This window comes from Empidonax traillii, unplaced genomic scaffold (assembly GCF_003031625.1).
Source record: "Empidonax traillii isolate 1590-97213 ecotype Southwest subspecies unplaced genomic scaffold, ASM303162v1 scaffold918:size355816, whole genome shotgun sequence".
Taxonomy (NCBI): Eukaryota; Metazoa; Chordata; class Aves; order Passeriformes; family Tyrannidae; genus Empidonax; species Empidonax traillii.
In genome coordinates, this window is record NW_020956111.1 from 128,756 (window position 1) to 149,314 (window position 20,559).

Genomic DNA, 20,559 nt, shown 5'->3' on the forward strand with positions numbered 1-20,559 from the left:
AAGCTGCACAGCGGGAAGAATGGTGTGTCCAAGCCCACAGAGAACACCAAGTCACACTGCAGCAATGGTAGTGCCACAGGTCCTACAACCCACTCGTGACAAATCAGGCCCATGGCTGCTGCTCTCACCTCAGCTGGGAGGGGGAACACAATAGCATGTGGGAGCCGAGAATGGCTCTGGAGCAGGCAGTGTGCACCCACCACATCCCCCTTCCCCAGCCTGCCTTCCTCACAGCCCAGCTCCTCCACCACAAAGGACACGATGCAGGGCAGCAGAGTTCCCTGCTGTGCTTTCATCTGTGGTCCCATCCCTGGTGGCACAGAGGTGTCCATCAACCAGCAGACAGTTCCCCTAAGGATCTCCTCCTCATCCCCCATTTTTGGAGACTGGCTTAAATCTTGAAGCAGCAGCCTTAAGACCCCTTGAGAGTTATTTGCATTAACTGTTGTAAAGAATACCATTGAAAAACAAGAGTGTTATCAGATATTATTGAGGATCCAAGGCTTTGAATGCAAGTTTCCAGGCTGTACATATACTGTGCAATTTCATGAACCAGAATTTATCCCCAGCAGTTTTAGGATATCCCTGATTTGCTCTCTGTGTGTCTAACCAGGCCAGTGGAATCCATGCTTTCCACTCCTTCCCTCGTTTCCCTCTGATTTCCTTACCTGCCACCACTCCACAGCAACATGACTGAGGCTCTGAACTGGTCTCCTCTTCTGTAAGATCTCTCCTGAGCTGTGGTGCACAAAGCAACCCCAGGGCAGAGGGAACAGCACATTTTCCAGCTTCATCACAGCTGCAAGAAGGAAAACCTGCTGCAATGACATCCTGTTTTGAATCAAGGGCTCCAGCACATTCCTCACAAGCTGCTTCACTGGCTCAGACCGTATCTCCACTACTACTTGTCTTATGTCAAGGAAGGGCCTCCCTGAAGTTCCCACCTGAAGCCTTCTCCTGCCCAAGAGGCCTCTGAGCAGTCCCAGGGAATGACCAGCTCCTGGTTTACACTGACATTCATATCCCCTTTAATGGGCAGCTTTGAGCCATTATCTTCCAACACAAAAAAAACCCCTCCACAGCTGTAGTAACCTTCCTTTTTTGATGGACGATTTGGAGTATGTAGGCAAAGATAAAAGCTCACTCACGTGCTTATCTGTCCTAATTATGTGTCAGCATCTACTTGTGAATTGGGTGGCTGAAAGAAGAGAGTAGCAGCAAATCCATCCCTCTGTTCCCAGAGATAACAGGTAGAGCTGCTGACACGCAAAGATATCTGAATGTGGCTGTATAACATGGAGTCACCTTCTGCACTCAGGTCTAGAAGGGAAAGGAATGAAGGGGTTAGAACAACTCTACAGACAACTCCTGAAGGACTTAAAACTCCCCAGGGCCAGTTTTAGGGCTTGGCACCCCATGGATCCCACATGCTGCCAGTAAGTTGTAGCTCCACATGCTGCAGAGCACACTGGAGCCTTCGTGGGCTGTCACACTGCAACCCTTCCACCTCTGGCCAACTAAGGGGCATTTCACTGAGGGGCTGCCCTAAGAGGTGAGAAGGGCAGTGGAAAGACAACGTCAAGGAAAAACAGCTGGTCCTTGCCAGGAAAACAGAACAAACTGGATGAGACACAGAGCAGAGGATTACAGGTTTTTATTTTTCAAACATTCCCCCCTAGTCTAGCACATTCTAGTCTTGCTAGCACAGATGGTAACAAAGAGCCTGTAATGGTTCAGAAGTTACACTGCTACAGAGAGCAAACAAAAGCAGAGGTTTATTTTCTAAAAAAATTTATTGTGAGAAATGGGTGAAAAAGTGCAGAGGGGATGGGGTGGAAACTATGTCAGCTAGTGGTGCCTGCCCTGTGTGCAGCAGACATCTGTGCTAGCAATGCAGAAACCCTTCCTGGAGTCGCACCAGGTGGAGACTCCACTGTGCTGGAAGCATCATTTCACAGAACCACCCCCATTGCCTTATGAAGAAGGCTCCTTTCAGGACAAGCAACCTATCTTCTATGTAGCCAAAGCTCTCAAGACACCTCGGGGAGCCCCACACCATGAGCTCTGAACATCCCGCTCTACCACGCACCGTAACGCTGCCTCAGCCAGAGAACCAGAAACGCACCACCACCAGCTCTGTCACCTTCAGCATCTGCCACCTCTTCTCCCTGCTTTACACCACAGCACTAGCTCTGTGATTCTGAGCCACCAGAGATGGTTTTCCGTCAGCTACAGACACGTCAGGGTGCACAGAGGGTGGTGAAGAGAGGAGATCCCTCTCCTGAAGGCCGAGCACTGTGGTGATGGGTTACCACACGCTACCGAGCTCTCACATGGACTGATGTCTCAGGCTTCAGAAGTCACCTCCTGCTTGCTTTCCCCCACGGTAATTAGAACATGTTTTTCATTGGACATGAAACTGAGGCAAACCCTAAGCTATCCCTGTTCATGCTCGTGTCCCAAAGCTGATTGATCTCTGAGGGTTTTTTTTTATAATGGGTCCAAACTTTCACATTTTGGTGACACTCTGGGACACCACTTCCAAGGCACTCCTACCCATGGCACCAGACACAGGTTTCTCAATCCTGGAGCAAGGCTAGCCCTGAAGCATTTGAGTGTGGCTATAAATAAGCAACTAAGTAAGAAAATTAACAAATTATGATCTACATAAAAGCTTTCTAGGCATTTCCTTTGGAAAAGCTGATTAGTGCTACTTTGCTTCTATTATGATTCTTGTTTATGAATACATCCAGGCTCTGGAATGCTTCATTCCTTTCACCAGGATGACTCGACTGCTTCTTTTTAAAGCAGCACAGGGTAAGGATGACATGTTTTTAGACACATCAACAAGGAAAATTAAGGGCTCCAAGAAGCTTTCGATATTTCAAGCTCTCACATGAAGCTGGGAGCATAGTAAAATATGCTTAAATTATAAAGAAAGCTCAAGCAATTTGCTAAACCCAGGTGTAAATAAAAGCAACAAGTCTGCCTCCCACTAAGCTCCATGGGTCTAGTTACCTAAATCCTTCGTGGCCCTGAGCTGCACGGTGGCTTCACACTGTAAAAGATGGCATTTGATCCTCTGAAGATGGAGAAACGTGTTACCTGAGCTCAGTGAGGACAAGGAACACAGCACAAAGTAAGGCTTCGTGCCAAGGGTTCCCTGCCCACTCCCCTCAGGCACTACTCCAGGAGCATCACTCCCATGTCACCGGCCCCTTCCCTAAACAACTGCTCTCAAAATCCCAGTCCAACCCTTCCTTAGAGCAAAAATTCACCCCTCAGCGTGGGGCCTGCAGTGCTAGTGCAGAATGAAGAGCCACCAAGACACTGTCCCACCTCCTGCAGCAGCCAGCAGCAAACACACTTTTGAGCAAGAATACAAAAAAAATAGACAGATATTGAGCAACCCCCTGCCAGGTATAGCCTTTCAGCAAGCAGCAGTTTAGGAACTTTAAAGTCTCCCGTGTCCTATGAGGAAATACCCCAAGCTGGAAAAGCTCAAGGTTTATGAAAATGAACTTAGTTAAGAAGTGTCTGTAGAACTCCTGAATTCTCTTCATTCCTGCCCTCTGTGCCCACAATACAAGCTATCCTGCTAAAAACATAAAAGAGAAGGTAAGTTGCCTGCTTGACCCTGCAACGTTACATTCATTGTTTATTGAGCACTCCATGAGTGTTCTGAACACCAACCTCAGCACTAGTGCACCCTCAGGCTTCTTCAGCCACTGGCAGCTCCTGCTGTGCTGAGGAGATAGAAAGCACCTGCATGGACTGCTGCAAGGCAGAAACATCACTGTCAGCACCCTGGTGCAGCAGGACTCCAGCCAGAGGTGCTCCTGTCTCCAGTGTTGTTGTTCCTCAGGGACAGGTGATTCCCCAGAAGTCTGGCCTGGGAGTATGGAAAAAAAAATAAACAGTGCTCTATTCCTTAATCAAAGGACAGGATCTCTTGTGAACTCCCACTGCAGGGCACCGACCACGATGAGCCTTGGTGTTGCATCTCCTTCAGCTGGAACAGGTCGAGGATGTGTAACAGCTGGGATCATGTCAGATCTCCCTGGGGTGCTGAGTGCTCAGGGCCAGGCTCTGTGCAGACAGAGACCAGGCCAGCTCCTGGTGCTGTCACAGCTAAGGGACACTCTGGAACAGCCTGTGGACAGCCCTTCTTCCCCACAGACCAACCCAGCCAGAAAGGGTCACCATGGATTTGCAGGTCTGAAGCACTGGCTACTAATTTTGTCCTCCCTATCACTTTGGGTTCCGTTTTCATGGGAAACGAGCCAGAGTTTCACATTTAACATGACCACACACACCAGTGTCCTGTCCTTTGACACATGGCTGTGAAGCATGGGCAGCTATTCCACTTGCTCTGCAGCTCATGGGATCAACTTCCCCCCAGGATCCAAGCTGACAAGTTAGCATACTATGTGCCAAGCGGCATAAATTCCTTCCAGCTCAGAATGGCTGATTTTTTCTCATCTATGGCTCATGCCATCAGGTGTTTGTGGAAAGGGTTTCTATCCATTAGTGTAATGAACTAACTCCAGTGAGAATGTGCATCCACCACTCAAGTCTGTGGGACCCGGAATCCCAGCTCGGGTTACCTTTTTGTTTCTTTGTTACAATGAGGTGTGGCCAGACATGTAGATTGTGGGTGAATTTGAAACGTCACTGGGAGGTCTGCCGTGGAGGCAGCCTTCAAAGCAAAGGTTATCAAACTATTCAAAGGCTCTGATGGCACAGCACGCCGAAGATAAGACTTCTGAAGACTCCTTGCCGCAGGTAACCAGGCAACCACTCCTATTCCAATCTCCACTCAAATGAAAACAGAGCAGACAAGCTGGTAGAACAGTATGGCTCACTGCACTGCATGATACAAACTCTGTGAAATGAAGCCACCTTCAGAAAAGACTAGAGAACCTTTCTGCCAGGCCTACCAGAACATCATGAAAGCACCACGTTTCCCACGGATCCTGCCACTGCAAACACCAAAGCAGTGGCAGGAAAATGCCAGCTAATGCTCTGAACTAATCTTCTGACCCCTAACTTCTGTCCTGCAAGAACACAGAGCCAGGATATGCCAGGCACACCCCTGAGGGTGAGCCTGCAGGCTTCAAGCTCCCCAGCAGTAGCAGAAACTTCAGCAAGAAAACAAAACCCCTCAGAAACCAACGAGTGAGCTACCAAGTACAACTGATCACACCCTCCAGGAGGGCCATCCGGAGTGTCAGCAGATCCAGCGTGATCCAGTCCACACCATCTCCTTAGCAGACTAGGGAATCTGTGCTATGTATCAGCTGCAGGCCAGCTACTTAGGGGATTAGCTGAGAAGGAGCTGTTAATGATTAGCATTCCCTCACGTTGTTGTGCTCTTGGCTTGGCAGGAGTGCCCAGCGAGGCAAGCACTGGGCAGCTGTGGCTGAAAGCCATGCCAGGCACCTTCCCTCGGCCTGTTCTGGGGAGAGCAGCCATTCCCCACTCACACTGCAGTGCCCTTCCTACTTTTCCAACAACATTTTCAGCTTCTTGGCCCAAAATGCCTTAGGCCTGCCCCCTCCCACGCTGTAGTGTTATCTGGTATCAAGGGGACAGGTGCAGCAGATGTGTTTTTGTTTCTTTTTATCCAATAATCTCGTTTTTCAATTAAAATATATAATATATATTCAAAAAAGGTTTAGAAAAGCTTCTATGTAATTTGCACCTACTTTTACATATAGATTACAATAATGTACAACTCTCCCCCAAGGTGGTTTGAAACCACGGGGACCTGCCAATTCTTTCCCCTCGATCATTTACACCATCAAACATCAAAATGTGTTTGTTCCTAATACAGCTCTGAAAAAGAAGTCTCTGTTGCCTTCTCAGACGGAGAGATGCATAATAGGGACACACATTACATTGGCTTCATATTCGCTGTAGAAAGTTCCCAGATTAGTAAAAAAATATTTCATCTATAGAAAATGCCCTTCTGAAAAGCAACCAGGGCTCTGTTAAGGCCACACCCAGGCTTTCCATTTCGCTGCTGTAGCAAAGACAGATCAAAAAACAAACCCAAAATGATGTCTTTTAAGTGTCCCAGAAACAGCTACTAGCACCTGTGCTTATTTTACAGCAGCCTGGTGTATCAGGAAAGTGCTGAGAACAGCGTAGGGACTTCTCAAAACATGCTTCTGATTCAATGGGGCTCAGTTGGCACAGTGAAAAAACTCAAGTGTCCTCCTGTTCCACCCGGGTGGACAACAGGAAGCCTCCTATACCTCAACCACCCCTCCCTGCAGAACGACGATGGACGCTCCCACTGAAACCAACCCCTGAAACAGCACACCCTTTTCCCACAGGGCTTCCACCAACAAGCTCCCTCAGATTCCTCCGTGAGTCTGTGGGATGCCAAGTGCACATCTGGCGGCTTAATCAAGAAGTCCAACTGCTTTGCCCCACGGGCAAGCCAAGCGAGAGAGCAGAGCCAGCCCCTCCACCAGTCCGAGGCACTGGGAGACTTTCTGCCATAGCAGAGAGAGGGCAGCCAGTGAGGGGTTCCTGCAGCAAACCCAACTCAGCACACAGGAAAACACTATTGCCTGGCACAGAGTCTTCTGGCCGAGGTTTTTATCAGGGCTCCTCTTTGGACGTGGGCTTCTCCAGATGGTCCAAGGCAGGGTCAGGTTTGCAGGAAGAGCCATGGCACAGAACAGGATTATTATTTTTAAACTCTTCCTGTCGCAGCCAGATGCAGGTTGCCCCTTCTTCCCAGATGGGCAGCCCCTTCTGCCCAAGGCATGATGTGCAGGGAAACTGAATCCAACGTGCTCCATTCTCTTCTCTGCCGGGGTGGGAAGTGAAGTCAGAACCCAATGTTCAAAACCTGAAGGACACTGGGAAGGAGAAAAATACAGTGACTGGTTAGATCTCAGCTTCACTGGGAGTCCTAGATGCACAAATAAGGAGTTAATTAGCACCAGTCTGCCCCTACAGAGCAAACATAGACCACAAGAGACCTTGATCAACAGAGAGTCAAGTGGAGGATCCAACTGCTCAGCTCCAAGCTTCGGAGTGGGACTGAGACAAGGACAAAGCCGAATCACAAAGGTAAAAGTAAGCACTCCTCCTGTAAGCTGACAGCACACACGAAGCTCTGCAAGATGAGGAAGCTTAAAAAAGGACCTGGCTAAACACCAGAGGCATCGCAGGAAAGCAGAAAGGAAGAGAAAAAAAGTACTCTTCACCTTAAACACAAATATCAATTGGTAGGGAAAAGACTAAAAAAAGAGATTTTTAGAGATCACATGCTAAAACTGTGTAAAGAAATCCTGTATCTACCTGCAAGTAATTAAAACATTTTTAGATATCTCAATCCCCCAAAAGCCTAAAGATTCCTTCTCAGGTCTTCTGTCTCCCCTCAATAAAGCTGTCACAACTCGTTCAAACAAGCCCTGGAATATGTCTAAGTAGACTTTAGACACAGACATAAAACCTCCACTGTAGGTCTGTGATCCACTTTGGAAGGCAGAATAGGGAGATAGATATAGGGCATCCCCACAGTTGGATTCAGTGATGGCGAGCATGAAAGAAACCTGTGAAAAGGGAAAAAGAACTCCAAGAGGGAATCAGCCCTGATCAAGAAAAGACAATAACTTAGAAGCCAGAGCAACAGGCTGCTTTGGGAAGTTACAAGGTGATGTGGCTTTTATTGATTTATTAATGTTCCGGCCGATAAAATCCCAGGGTTTGGACCAAAAGGAATTAGAGCACAGCAAGAAAAGCCCAAAGTCCCTGAGCTGCTCAGAGACAGTCGGGTGGCCACCCACCCTTCTCATGACTGGAAAGGAGGGCACTTAATATAAGTGCTGAAGGCACGAGTGGTTACCAGTGAGTGAGCACCTGCATGCCGTGGTCTAATTCCAGCTGTAGCTACTCTTTTCCCATGACCTTGCTCACTAAGGCTCTGGCTTTGCACATCTAGTCCCTTACCCAGTGAAGGACAGGTTTACAACTGAGCTGCAGCTACCAGACAGCAGAAATTGCAGAATTCATATTTTCCTACTCAAGGAAAGTGTTCGCATGCTGACTTCAGTTTCCTGCAGCTTGGTCCGTGGGTGTTGCGCTGTGCTGGGCAGAGGCAAAGTTTCCATGTTTGATCTCTAATCTCCAAGTAAAGAAACACAGGCAGAGTTCAAACAGACTCCTGCAGAAGCTGTGGGCAAGCTCTTTTGGCATTTAACTTGCAAGAAGGTGATAAAGTCACAGGAGCTTTGAGCACCATGGAAACACCAACTAGTTCATGTCCTCCCCAGTTCTGCAGAGAGACTAAGCACTTATTCCTAAAGATTTTCCCCTGCCTACAAAGAAAAATATTTCCCCAGTTCAGTTTCATTCCAGCTGTTCAAATCAGTGTGATCACTGTCATTTATTGATGAACAGTTTTCACTCAGCATCATACCCAAAAGTGACCCAAAAGGCAACAAGTTAAGCCCACAGGAACTACTCAGGACAACTCTAGGTTAGTGATCACTTAAGAGTAGCTTTTGCCAATGTGAATTTAATATGGAAGAATGTTAAGGATATGAAAGGAAAAAAGCCGAGGGGCACGTGGGAGCTACGCTCTCTGCTCAAACACAATAGTGCCTCAGAACCTGTTCCAGATCTCACTCCTTCAGTGAGCACATGTCCAGCATATTCCCCAGAAAATATCACTTCATGTGTAGAACAAAGTAAATCTGGGGTGTTTAACATCTCATAGCTCCTCTGGTTTGAATAAGCAATTCACATAGAGTAAGAATATGGAACAAGAACATCCCCATGTTGTTAAGAGCTCGTGTTCTCCCTGTTCTTCAACAGTATTGGAGCAAATCCTTTGTTAAACTGTCCCTCAGCTTCTCTGCTTTACACTCCTAAAAAAATAATCTATACCTGGCATTCATTCTGTAGGCAGAGGTCTTGTCTACCCAGCCCAGCTTACACGTGTTTTAAAAAACACTCCTGTGAAAAACATTTCATCCCTGAAAAGTCAGTGAATTCCCCAAGTATAATGGCCTGCCCTAGCATGGCATAAAACCAAACACTGAACCCTACCAAACAAACAAAAAACCCCCACAACACAAAAGCTCAGAACAATATCCAGTGGAAACACTTCAAAAGGCCACGGCCTCTGTCATTAACTTGCAAACAGTCCTAACAGGGATGAAGGACAGTATTAGGGGTTGAATTTGCAACATTAACAAATACCATATCTGCCTCCTAAGAGGGAAATATTCTTGGCAAGGTTTTTACTTTCCAACCAATACCCAGCCTATGCTCCAGTCTGTCCATTTTCTGTGAGCTAACCAAGGTCCAGGTGCGAAGTGCGCCTTCAGCTCCACTTCTGAATTCTTCTACTGCCTCAGTGGTCAAAATGCTTCAAATCAGGGCGTCACACCCTCCGAACATAACGTATTTTAAACTCTGTTCTCATATACACTATTTGCAAAACTGACTCTATTTGTGCAAGTATGAAAAACTGCTGAAGAGGCAGTTAAATCCACCTACCTTTACACAGCTTTTTCTCCTTTTAAAAGGCAATGTGGCTCTTTACCAAAAGCTTTTTTTCCTCACAGAGCACCTGCACTGCCAGAGAGGCACCTTTAACTGCTGCTGAGTCGGGCACAGGAACCACCCAAGACAAGGCTACAGAGCTGTAGCATTTTCCACAGCTGCACCTACCTTTTTGTGCTCCTGAAGTTAACTTGGTACCCAGGTATGGTTGGAGGCCTGTGAGGTGCTGGGATAGCTGGGAGTAGGCAGAATGGGTTCAAAATTAAAGTCCAGTCCTTCTCCATCCATGAGTTCACTGTTGATTATGTAATCCATATCACATTCAAGGTTCTCCATGTACATGTCAATGTCCAGGTCAGTGGGCAGCCTGTCCTGGTTCAATCCCAAGGGAGCAGGGCTGGCGGATGAAAGAAGCACTGGACTGCCCAGCTGGACTGGCTGGGCAGTTGTTGCAGAAACTGGAGCCTTCAAACTGGTGATGCTGGCAGTGTTTTGAGTAGATGTTACTATGGGAAGCGTCGATGGCAAAACACTGGCACCGACTGGTTCTGCCTGCTGCTCTGCAGGCTTTCCTCGTGGAGTGCCTGAGCTCATCTTACTCTGGGCAGCCTGTCCACCCAGAAGCAGGAGAGTTCGGCTGCTCATCCTGTTACCAGTCTGTGGGAGAACTGGATCCACCTGAGTCATCATAACATCCCTTGGAGGCGGAGAGCTGGGTGTCAGGAGAGCTTCCAAGGTCTGAGGGGCAGAGAAATGGCTGACAGAGCTTTGCAGTGAAATATCGACAGGGTTAAACAGGGAATTGCCAAAAGTCTGGCCAGCTGCGTTTGGGCTCTGCAAGGAAAAGCTGGAATCCCTCTGGATCTGACCACTGGAGGCAGATTGCTGGGTAGATAGCACAGACGAGCTGGGAGACATCAAATTTAACCCATCAATGAGCTCGAGCTCCTCGGTCACAGTCGGTGGAACGTTGCTGGATGCACTGGAGTACACCAGAGAAGGAAGCAGCTCTTCATCATGGAGGTCATCCTGCTCTGTCAGGATAGGAGAAAGCCTGGCACTGATGGTGCTTGCATTGGAACTGGTTCGAGGCCGGAAGGTGTTCCACACGTCAGAGTCCTCATTGCTTCTCGAGGACGGGCTCCCAGGCCACTTAGGAAACTGGGAGCCAGGACTGTCAGCAGAGGATTCCGGTGCAGACTGGAGAGGAGGCTTCTTCCTGGATGCTTTACCTCTGACTTTTGCGAGTTTGCTGCTGTTGTCCATGGAGGCAGCTCTTCTCCTTGGTGCTTTTCCACTTTTACCACCCTCAGGATTGAGCATCCACCAGGAGCTCTTCCCCGTGGCTTCATTATGGACTTTAATAAACTTGCTGTGCAGGGACAGGTTATGTCGAATGGAGTTCTGAAAAAAAAAACAAAACACAAAAACCACAAGTTGTGAGGACCTGGCCGTTGACACACCTCCCACCTAGAAATCTCACAAGCACGAACGCATTCAGACAGGATCCAGAGAAGAAAGTTATAACAGAGGCCTACCCATAATAACCTGGTATTTCTGTCTGGACATGCTTGGCAGCACCAGCAAGCAGTGCCACGTCCCACTGCAGCGCCAAGGGTGAAACTACCATGGCAACTAGCAGCTTTCAACCAGCAAAATAATAACACAGGAGATCTTTAAAGGCCATAGAGAACCTGCAAGAAGTAAGCATATCACACAGCAAGTAAGGAAATTCTCAAATGCAGCTTGCAGTTTCAACATGAGCCTCACTGAATTTGAGCTAATGCTGCTCCCACCCTTGTGACAACCCCTTTACCCAGCATAAGCCTGGCTGAAGTTTTTAATGTTTATAGGGCCAGCTTTCAGTCACATTCAAGCCCAGCACAGCAGTGAATCAAACAGTCTGGGCGAAGAGAAATGGTAAAACACCTCTAATTCAGCAGACCCATTACCATCCCCGCCCCAAAACCGGAGAAACGAGAGTGGAACTCTGAGGAACAAGTGCCCTACTAATCTTGGAGCCTGGCAACCTCCCTCTGCAGGGAGGCAGTGCACTTCCCTCGCTGTGTGTGTCTGACAGGGTGAGATGTTCAGTGGATACTGCACTCCCACACAGTACATGCCAGTTTTAGCCTCTCCCATCTTTCCGCTCGGCGAGACACACATTCCTCGCCTCTCCCAGCTCCCTTCTTCTGCTTTAGCTTTGCTGAAAACTGCAAGCTAACGTACCTGTACACCTCCATAAAACTGAATTTTCATCCTGCAACTGATAAAACTCCCCAGCAACATTCTCACTCTTTGAACAGATCCTCCATAAACTCCCCCTGAGGCCTGTGTCGTGCATTTATTTGATATTTGCACCAAATTTGTTCAGATGGTCAAATTACAGATTGTTAAAAGGTGCTGCACTGGTAGCACAACAGTGATTAAAGAGCTCCAAGAGCAACATCTTTTTCTTATAAACTAAAAGATACATAACAGCCTTCAGCTTTCATGCATACTCTCTCAATCCTGAAAAAATTAACTGTGCTTTTATCATCCTTTTCCACCAACTCTCAACACAGTTCTTTCCTGTCTGCTGCTTTCCCTCTCCCCACCCTTTTCCTCTCGGAAAAGTCCTCACTATGCTAATTTTGGCCACCTCACCATAAGTACTATCCTAGAACAAGGCAGATGTAGATAAACAATCCAGGCAAAGTGGAAAGTTTTCATGGAGAGGAAAGGAGAAGTGAGAATCGTCCTGGCTTAGCTTTGACTTTAACCTTTGGCTGTTGAGCTTTTGGAGAAGACTGGCTGCTTGTTGCAACCAGGATCAAAGAATACATGTGTTCTTCCTTGGAGAGGGACTGCAGAGCCAGGGCCTGATGGAACATGTGTCACTCAGAGCTATTACACAGTTTTATTATTTTGCCTTCTTCTCTAAACAAAGCTTTCCTTCCCTTCAAGCCCTGAAATAAGTAATTCAGGCTAGTACCCCATCTCCAGGAATGCTGCTGCTTTCATTTCCAAAGGATCCCACCCCTTTTCCCAGGTAAATGTGCACAACTTTGAATGCCCACTGCTCCAGTAATAAGAATCAAGAGGTTGTCACTAATTCTTCATTTATTCTCCTGAAAGTAACCTGTGAACTCACCAAATTCTGTCAGGACTGACCCAAGAGCCTGAACACACAGGGCACGTTTGAAGCCTCACAACCACCTGCTTTTTTAGCTCCATTTACTAAAATGGAACTTTAAAATCAATAGGTTCGGGATTTTACATTTTCCCAACTGATTTCTGTTTTCTTCTCCTGCATGTCCACAGCCAGGCTTTGACTGCTGTGTCAGCAAGAGCACACTGCACTGGTACAAGCAACTCAGTAACTCAAACCTCAAGGAAATTATCGTAAGGGACTATTTTAGTAATGAATTTTCTGGGGGTTTTTGGCTGAAAAGCAGCTTGAAATAAGACATATTGGAATAACACTAGGATTAACATGTGAAACATGGTACTTTTTGTGAAACAGTCTCAGTGCTTTTACATGTTGCTGCTAAACTGCCATAATGGCTCAGAGCTGTACAAAAAGATAATTGCTCTACTACTCCTTCCTTCCTCATCTTTAAACTCTCCTCCTTCTATAACACGAGCATCTGTGACCCTATGAGCTAGTTCAGAGAGCAAACCCAACTGAAAAGCAGCCCTGTCCTTCCTCGACAACCACTTTTCCTGCTTGTTTTATCTCTGCCTGTCTTTTGAACTGCCTCACTGTGGGGTTCAAGCACAGAAAACTAAGGAAGAGAACAAAATGTGTGGTTGGAGGCAGAGCAAACTGCAGACTCGAGCCCAGAGTGTCCCAAAACACAACAGAATCAACTCACCCACCAGCCTGGGTGCTGTGAGACAGCACAAGGATGCACCTGCTGGAATGATTTCATACACCTCCCATATGGAGGGCACCCTTTAAATCTCGTTGAGAAAGCCAGGGGCGAATCAATTATGCTAAAATAATCACAGAACAGCAAGTCAAACCTGACAGGAGAGGAAATGACAGAGATCAGTCACCCAGGCAACCCTGGCATATTTCCTTTCTTGATATTAAGCAACTCAAACCAGCAACATACAGATGACATTCACTTTTTGATGCTCAACTTCAGCAGTGTGGGAGGATCAGGATCCCAGCTGGTCTGAGCACCTGCAGAACACACCAAGTCTTGACTCTGCAACTCTTTTGATCATGAGGAAGCATGACCTGAAGAGGGACAAGCAGGAATCCTTCAAATCCTCAGGAACCTCTTCAACCACTACTTAGGGGTGGGTTATTGCCATTTATTCAGGTATCTTACAGTGGTACTAATGGCTGTATGTTAAAGTATTGCTGTGAAAAAAATGCCAGCCTGCGTCTCTAAACCCATCACAGACCAAAGATGACTCCTGTAAACCACATTCAGACAAAACTAGTCTGCAATTCAGGAGAGACAGTATGCAAAAACCCCAAAGTTTGGCTAGAGGTATTTATTGTACATTGAAGGCTGGACCATTCACCAGGTTCCAACCACTGTGTGGACAAAGTGGGATACACTGAGCAGCACACACAAACTGTTCTCTAAATCTCAGTTATCACAACACGGAATCTTCTTCTTGATAAAAACTCCCAGTTGCACTGGGGGCCAAGCACAAACTCTGCTGAGAAAGACACAAGACAGAAGAGCTATCCTTCCAGGAGACACAGTGGCTTTCCATCCTTTCCTGGCCATTCTCCCAGGAACAATCAAGTTTATGCTACAAACCACAGAGGCACCAGATTTCTTAGCAAAAAGTCTCCTTCAAGAACGAGTGACAGAAACAATAATAATAAAAAAAAAAAAAAGGCAAGATATGCAATCACTGCAGCTGCCTGTAATAAACTCTCACTGCCTTGGAGGCATACAAAGAACATGGTCTCACCCCAGAGCAGGGCCATGTTCCACAGCCAGGCCTGTAATTGTGCCGAATTATCCTTTGCCACGGCATTCCTGGGAGGCTGCGAGGGCAGGACGCTCCGCCTGCCGTGTTTGTCAGTGCCTGTCTCAGCACTCACCCGGCCACTTGGCTCCAAGGGCTTCAGGAAAAAAAGTCTTCCTTGTAGAGATTTTTGCACCAGCAAAGTAAACAACTCCTCCAGAGCCAGGGAGTCAAAGCACTTCCCAGCAACCCCCCTTCCAGAAGGCACACATGAGCACAGACGTCAAGCTCGGCAGACTGGGGATCTCTATCTTAGGAAAAACATTTTCCTTGCTGCAATCTTTCAGTGGGAGGCCAGCAGATGATCACAGCTCTCTAAAAACCAAAGACCGAGGCGATTTACAAGCTTACAAGGCAGGCATACACAAAAAAAGCTGTTCAGGATTAGGTAGAGCAGAAGAAACTTGTTGGAACAAGTAATGCTGGCAGCCCAGGAGCAGCCATCTCTGAGGACTGCCTGGAAAATTCAGCTGTGCTGCAGGGAATAATCTTTCAGCAAAGCAGCTTTCCAGAACAAGCTGGCAGAGAGCAGGAAAGAGCAGCAACAAAATCTTACAGTAGTTTGACTAGCACTGCATGAGGCAGATGCATTGTCACTAAAAGACAAGCTCTTCCCACTTTTGAGGGGGACAGCTACAGCCAACAAGGCTTCAAACAAAAAAAAAAAAAAAAGAACCCCAAATCTTGTACTTCATATTCTTCCAGGGCTTACAAGAATGGCCTGTTAATGTCAACAGTGCTCCTCAGGTTTCCTTGCTGGCCTCCTCAGTACAGCACCTGAACAACCATCACTGAGCCTCTGTTTGATATCCCCCCCCCCTGCTTTAAGGAATCCCAGCCAGGCTGTCAGCAGCTGGGACAGAAAACATCCCCCTGCTGTCAGCACTAAGCAGCACATGGATGCATCTGGGGCCACGTGAGGTAATGGCAAGAGTCCAGCAGCTGCCACCCACCCCCAGCTCCCCGGGATTCAAACAGCCAGACCCTCCCTCCCTCCCCCTTTGCAGGGCAGCAACTTCCAAGAAACCAAAACAAACCAAACTTAACAGGAAGCAGCACCTACAACACCATTAAAGAGTAACTGGATTTAATTACCAATGATGACAGCAATGACATCACTATTCCCATTCAAGTCAGAACACATCATTCTTCATTTTTCGTGCCAGAAGATTTAGTGTGGAATTGTATCCTTCCAGGCACGTGAACTCAGGAATAAACACTATCGGTTTTCTCAGCACAGTCACAGAAAGTTGCCTGCTTTCTTCACAGACTGAGGTTGATGGCTCTGTGCACCAGAGACACCCCCAGACTGAGCCTCCCCTAGGCACAAGCCTGAACAAGGCTGAAGGTTGGGCAGAATTATACTTTGCTCAGAGCCAAGATGCTGAGATGAAGTTTTATGTCCCCTTCTGGTTTCTGGAAGTGTTCAAGGCCAAGCTAGATGGGGCTTTGTCTGGTGGAAAGTGTCCCTGCCCATGGCAGGGGGGTTGGAATGAGATGATCTCTTAGGTCCCTTCCAACCCAAACCATTCTGTGATTCTGTGATCTTGAAATTATCATTTCCAAATGTCAAAGCAAACCCAGTGCTCCCATCAGATGTTCCTGTTCAGGTAAAGGGTTTCTTAATGAAATTAAAGAAAGCTCTCCTGATAGTGATTTAGGTCCTTACCTGTTCAAGTTAAGAAGCTAAAGTTCTGACAAATCTGAGCCAAAAAAATCTTAAAGGATATAGGGACATTCCAGCAGATATAAGGAGACAACTAATGTGACTATTTCAGGAAGCGATCATTGCTCATTTGCAGATCCGACTACAGAAACAAACCCAAAAGCTGTCTGAGTGATAGTCAACACACCAATGAACAATAAATTTTTCAACTTGACCAAAACAAGTATTCCCATAATGTTGTACGTAAAGATAGCCTGGCAGAATCTACCAGCTGTAGTGCAGCAGAAACAGCATAGAAGATGGACAGGCTTGCTTTTGTCTCTTGGCCTATTCTGTTTCACGGAGGGGACTCAGAGGGCCACAGGATGAGCAGCTGCTCCAACCTGAGGGAGCTCTGCACATGCTCTGCCTGGAGATCAGATATCCCTGCTCTGGGAGGGGCTGGGGACCTTCAGAGCCAGCACTGTGGCACTGAAAGCCAGCCAAGTGACTCTGTGCCTGAGCCCTCAGCCAGGTCTCCTGATCCATCTGGTCACCAGTTAATATCGGCTACGTGCGACCTGCACGTAACACAAGCCTGGAAGGGAAGGAAGGTTTTTCAGGAAAATGCTGCCCACTCTGTTTAATAAAGGTGAAGAGCTAGACAAGTTTCCACACGGATGGCACCCTCTTATTTCAGACAAACACTTGGTAATTTTTAATTTGTAACACAACTACCTGAGCTGCTGCACATACATATGTGAATATACATGCACACATTTGAGTTTAGGTGAATGGGGAGTACAAAGATGCAGAGGTGTGACTGCAGCCTCCCATAACAAATGCAGCAGTGCAGAATCATTTGTTCTTCCCTTTCTGTTGCACGCACAGGAAACATCTGATTTTTGTTTCAGTAAAGTACTTTTGGGGGGGTGAAAAGGTTGGTTTTAAAGTTCATTCCGTTCCTACAAAGGAAAAGACGAGCTTTGGAAGAAAGCTGTTTCACTAAAAAAGACAGGTCCTTAATATTGTTCCTCACTTGCCAAACTTGCTCTTACTCGTGGATGTGACAACCAGTGCAAACTGCTGCTGCAGGGTTTGTGCACTTGTACTTTATCCCAAACCCTCAACACCTTCCTCTTCTGAGTAAGCTCAAAAGCAGAGGGAATTATCCTCTTATCCACTGAGCAGCTCGCAGAGCAGCGAGGGGAGGATTACAAAGAAGCCCCACACACACAGCCCTGCAAGGACACTCGTGCCTTGCAGGCTGGGTAATTCTTCACCTCAGCTGAATTACTGCAGGGGAAGGACAAGGCTGCACACACAGCAAGGTGTGCTTGAAGCACTTCAAGAACAGCAAACACCACCTTCCTGGACAACAGGGATTCTTCCAGAGCTCATGGAGCTCACACCTGGCAGTCTGCACCAGCTCCACTTCCCCCCATTGTATAGTGGAGTGGGACAGCTGAAAAGTAATTATGAAGCAACAATGAGCCTTATGGGCGTCATATTAACTGAAGCAGATTAAAAGTTTTTAAAGACACATTTCTTTTAATTACTCATTGAAAAATCTCAATTAGAGCTGCACTGCACACAAATGGGACATATTATCAGTATGGCTCTGCCCAGACACGACAGAAATGCCAGAACTCTAGAGCTGTACCACCATCTTAACAGGCATCAAAATGCTACATCAGCCTTCAGCAGCAGCTCCACAATAATTTCCTTCATCCAAACTCCTTCAGATCAAAACTGAGAAATCACTAAAGTTAAGGCAACTCAAGAAGATTTTCTCATATTTTACAGATTAAAAAAAAAAAAAAAAAAAAAGCAAGCAGAGCTTCACAGTTCTAAAAATAACAAGGAAGAGTAAAACCAGAAAACCAGACAGGTCCATTCCTCAGCTGAAGAGACATCTTTTGTTTATTCAGTCTGCCTTAAACATGCACTTATTAATTTTACTCCAAGTCCACAAAAGTCAACTTGAACTCATTTGATTGACTCCATATCTGTAAAACTGTAAATGCCTGATCTGCCTTGGTCTAAGGCATCTTGGTGCAAACAGTGAAGTCAGTAAACCAAACAAAGCCTCTTGCGTATCTATATAACTGTGTGTTAACACAAAGAAGGACCAGAAGTCAGTTCTGTGGTCACACGTGACGGGGCACACATCCTGCCAAGCTATGCCAACAGGATTTGAGGAGTGAACAGGAAAGAAAATGGATCACAGGGAACACCCCAGAGCCCCCTCTGTCTCTCCTGGGCACCTAAGATACACAGAACCACATTCCCCCTACAGACCCACTCAAACTTTGACAGTACTGATTAAAAACTAAAACAAGTTTTTATAAGAATTTCCCCTGGCGTTTCAAGAGTTCCAACTCTATCGTGGTTTTCTGTTTCCTGGTTAAAGAGAAGGGTTTTAAACTGCCCTAATCATAAGACAGGCTGATTCCCACCACAGCTGCTGTCATTCTGCCCTCCCCCATTTTTCTTGGCAAGAAATTTCTTTCTTTTCCCCCTCTAAAGCCACAATTTTTTTTTTTGGGGGGGGCTGAAGAACTACAAACACATTTCACACTGAAAAGTCAATCACAGAACAGCTACAACAGCATCTGAGCAGGGACCTCACTCTCACGTCTGCACAAATTCTCCTAGAGAACTTCTGCCATTTAAATCTTCCTATCCATGTCCCAGGAGCGATACATGACTAAAACACAGAAAATACCAAAGACTGAGGAACCTGCTACACACACTGACAAGAAAACGCACCAGGTCCATGCACTGTCAGAATGTCACTGCACAGAGGGGCAGCAGGACCAGGACAGCACCAGCAGCCTGAGAAAGCAAGAACTATCTTGGTGTAAGAACACCAAAACACATTTGGAGTAAGAAAACGCATCCAAGCACTGTCCCAAATTAGAACTAAATAAGGAGGATTCAACCTGTACACAAGAGAAAAAGCAAATAACCTGTTTTAGTCAAACTACATGCGCTCTCCAAGAACTGTCAGCGAGCCAGGTAAATGGCACAGGTGAAAAGTTCGGTATTGACCTGTGCCAGTCTAAGCTGTGACAGCTGCATCCCTCTCACCACCCTTGCACGCTCTGGAGCAAACATTTGCACTCGGGCAACCACGTGGCAAATCACTTCGGAGAGCTGAGCCAGCTGAATGCCAACCTACCATAAAAAGTCTTTTTTTAATTTTCTTTTTTTTTTTTTTTTTTCTGGTGGTTCAAAATTAACTCTCTGTGCTGACTTATTGCTCAGTCACACGAGCAGAGGAACCCGTGGCTGGGGCCACTGAAGCCCCAAACCAGCCCGGCTCAAGCTGCAGCGTGGATGAACTGCTAATACCGCAGACAAGAGTAATGCCAGTCTGTGGTGACAGCAACAGATCACACTGTTTAGACTCCAGTCACCATGGCATCCACCTCGGTACAGCAGCACGGGCTGGGGTTTTGCAAGCCCAGCTGTCACATTTCCCTTTCTCTTTGTTGGAGTTCGTTTGACTAAAGAGAACGGGAACACTGGAATGGGGACAGCTCTGCACCTGCAGAGCACTGAAACGGCCTTTAGTCTTTTGACAGAACTCAGCACGTGCCTATTTCCAGAGTGAGAGAAGAAGGCAATGCTGAGTCTCTGGAGCAAAATATTGCTTTCCCTTTTCCAGACTCCATCAGAATTTGACCCCGGCCCCTGCAGGGCAGGGGGACAGAGCCCCCTTTCCAAAGGGAGCCTCGCCACGACACAGTTATTTACACTGAGCTTCAGCACCATCACGTGATGAAAAACTGCGGCCTCGCGATTAAAAAATACCCTTCCAAGAGACGCTTCGCCCTGCACAGAAACTCAGGCACAGCCTGTGAGCCGCCCCTCGCTCCTCTCCGGGAAAAGCTCCTACCCAAAACGAGCAGAGGGAGCAGCCTGGCAGGGTAACACCGTAACCACCGCCAGCAGCTGCTGCAGCTGCAGAGCCGGCTCTGACGATGGGGGTTCGGGCAGGGCCGACCCGCGGCCGGGCCGCAGCAACAGGTGAGCGCGGGGCGGGCCGGGCCCCGGGGAGGCGCCTCCGCTGCCGCCGCTCGCCCGGCCCGGCCCCCCCGCACCGGGCCCGTCACTCCCGCCCCGGCCCCTCGCACCTTCCAGCCGGCGGAGCTGTTGCTGTCGCCCTTGTCCTTGAAGTAGGGCACGGAGCGCACCATCCACTCGTAGATCTGCGCCAGCGTGAGCCGCTTCTCGGGGGCGCTCTCGATGGCCTGGCTGATGAGCTCGGCGTAGGACTGGTTGCCCCAGGCGTTCCGCCGGGAGCCGCCCTTCCGCGCCGCCGCCGCCGCCGCCGCGCCACCCGCCCGCGCCCCCTCGGCCCGCCCGGGCCCCGCCGCCGCGCCGCCCGCGCCCTC

The 20,559-nt window shown here is 47.7% G+C and overlaps 1 protein-coding gene across 1 annotated transcript; it reads right to left on the bottom strand.

Moving 5' to 3' along the window:
* Positions 1-1,638: 1,638 nt before the first annotated feature.
* On the bottom strand, positions 1,639-20,477 carry FOXO4 (forkhead box O4). The gene is made up of 3 exons (XM_027902881.1): positions 20,299-20,477; positions 9,700-10,935; positions 1,639-6,875 (listed from the first exon to the last, which is right to left on the bottom strand). The coding sequence occupies exons 1-2, from the start codon at positions 20,359-20,361 to the stop codon at positions 9,718-9,720; spliced, it is 1,281 nt and encodes a 426-aa protein (XP_027758682.1). The 5' UTR covers positions 20,362-20,477; the 3' UTR covers positions 1,639-6,875; positions 9,700-9,717.
* Between the last annotated feature and the right edge of the window lie 82 nt (positions 20,478-20,559).

Coding starts and splice junctions, on each gene's coding strand:
- FOXO4 (XM_027902881.1), bottom strand. CDS start 20,361: ATGGTGCGCTCCGTGCCCTACTTCAAGGACAAGGGCGACAGCAACAGC. Junction 10,936..20,298: donor ACAGCTCCGCCGGCTGGAAG/GTGCGAGGGGCC, acceptor TTTTTTTTTCAG/AACTCCATTCGACATAACCT.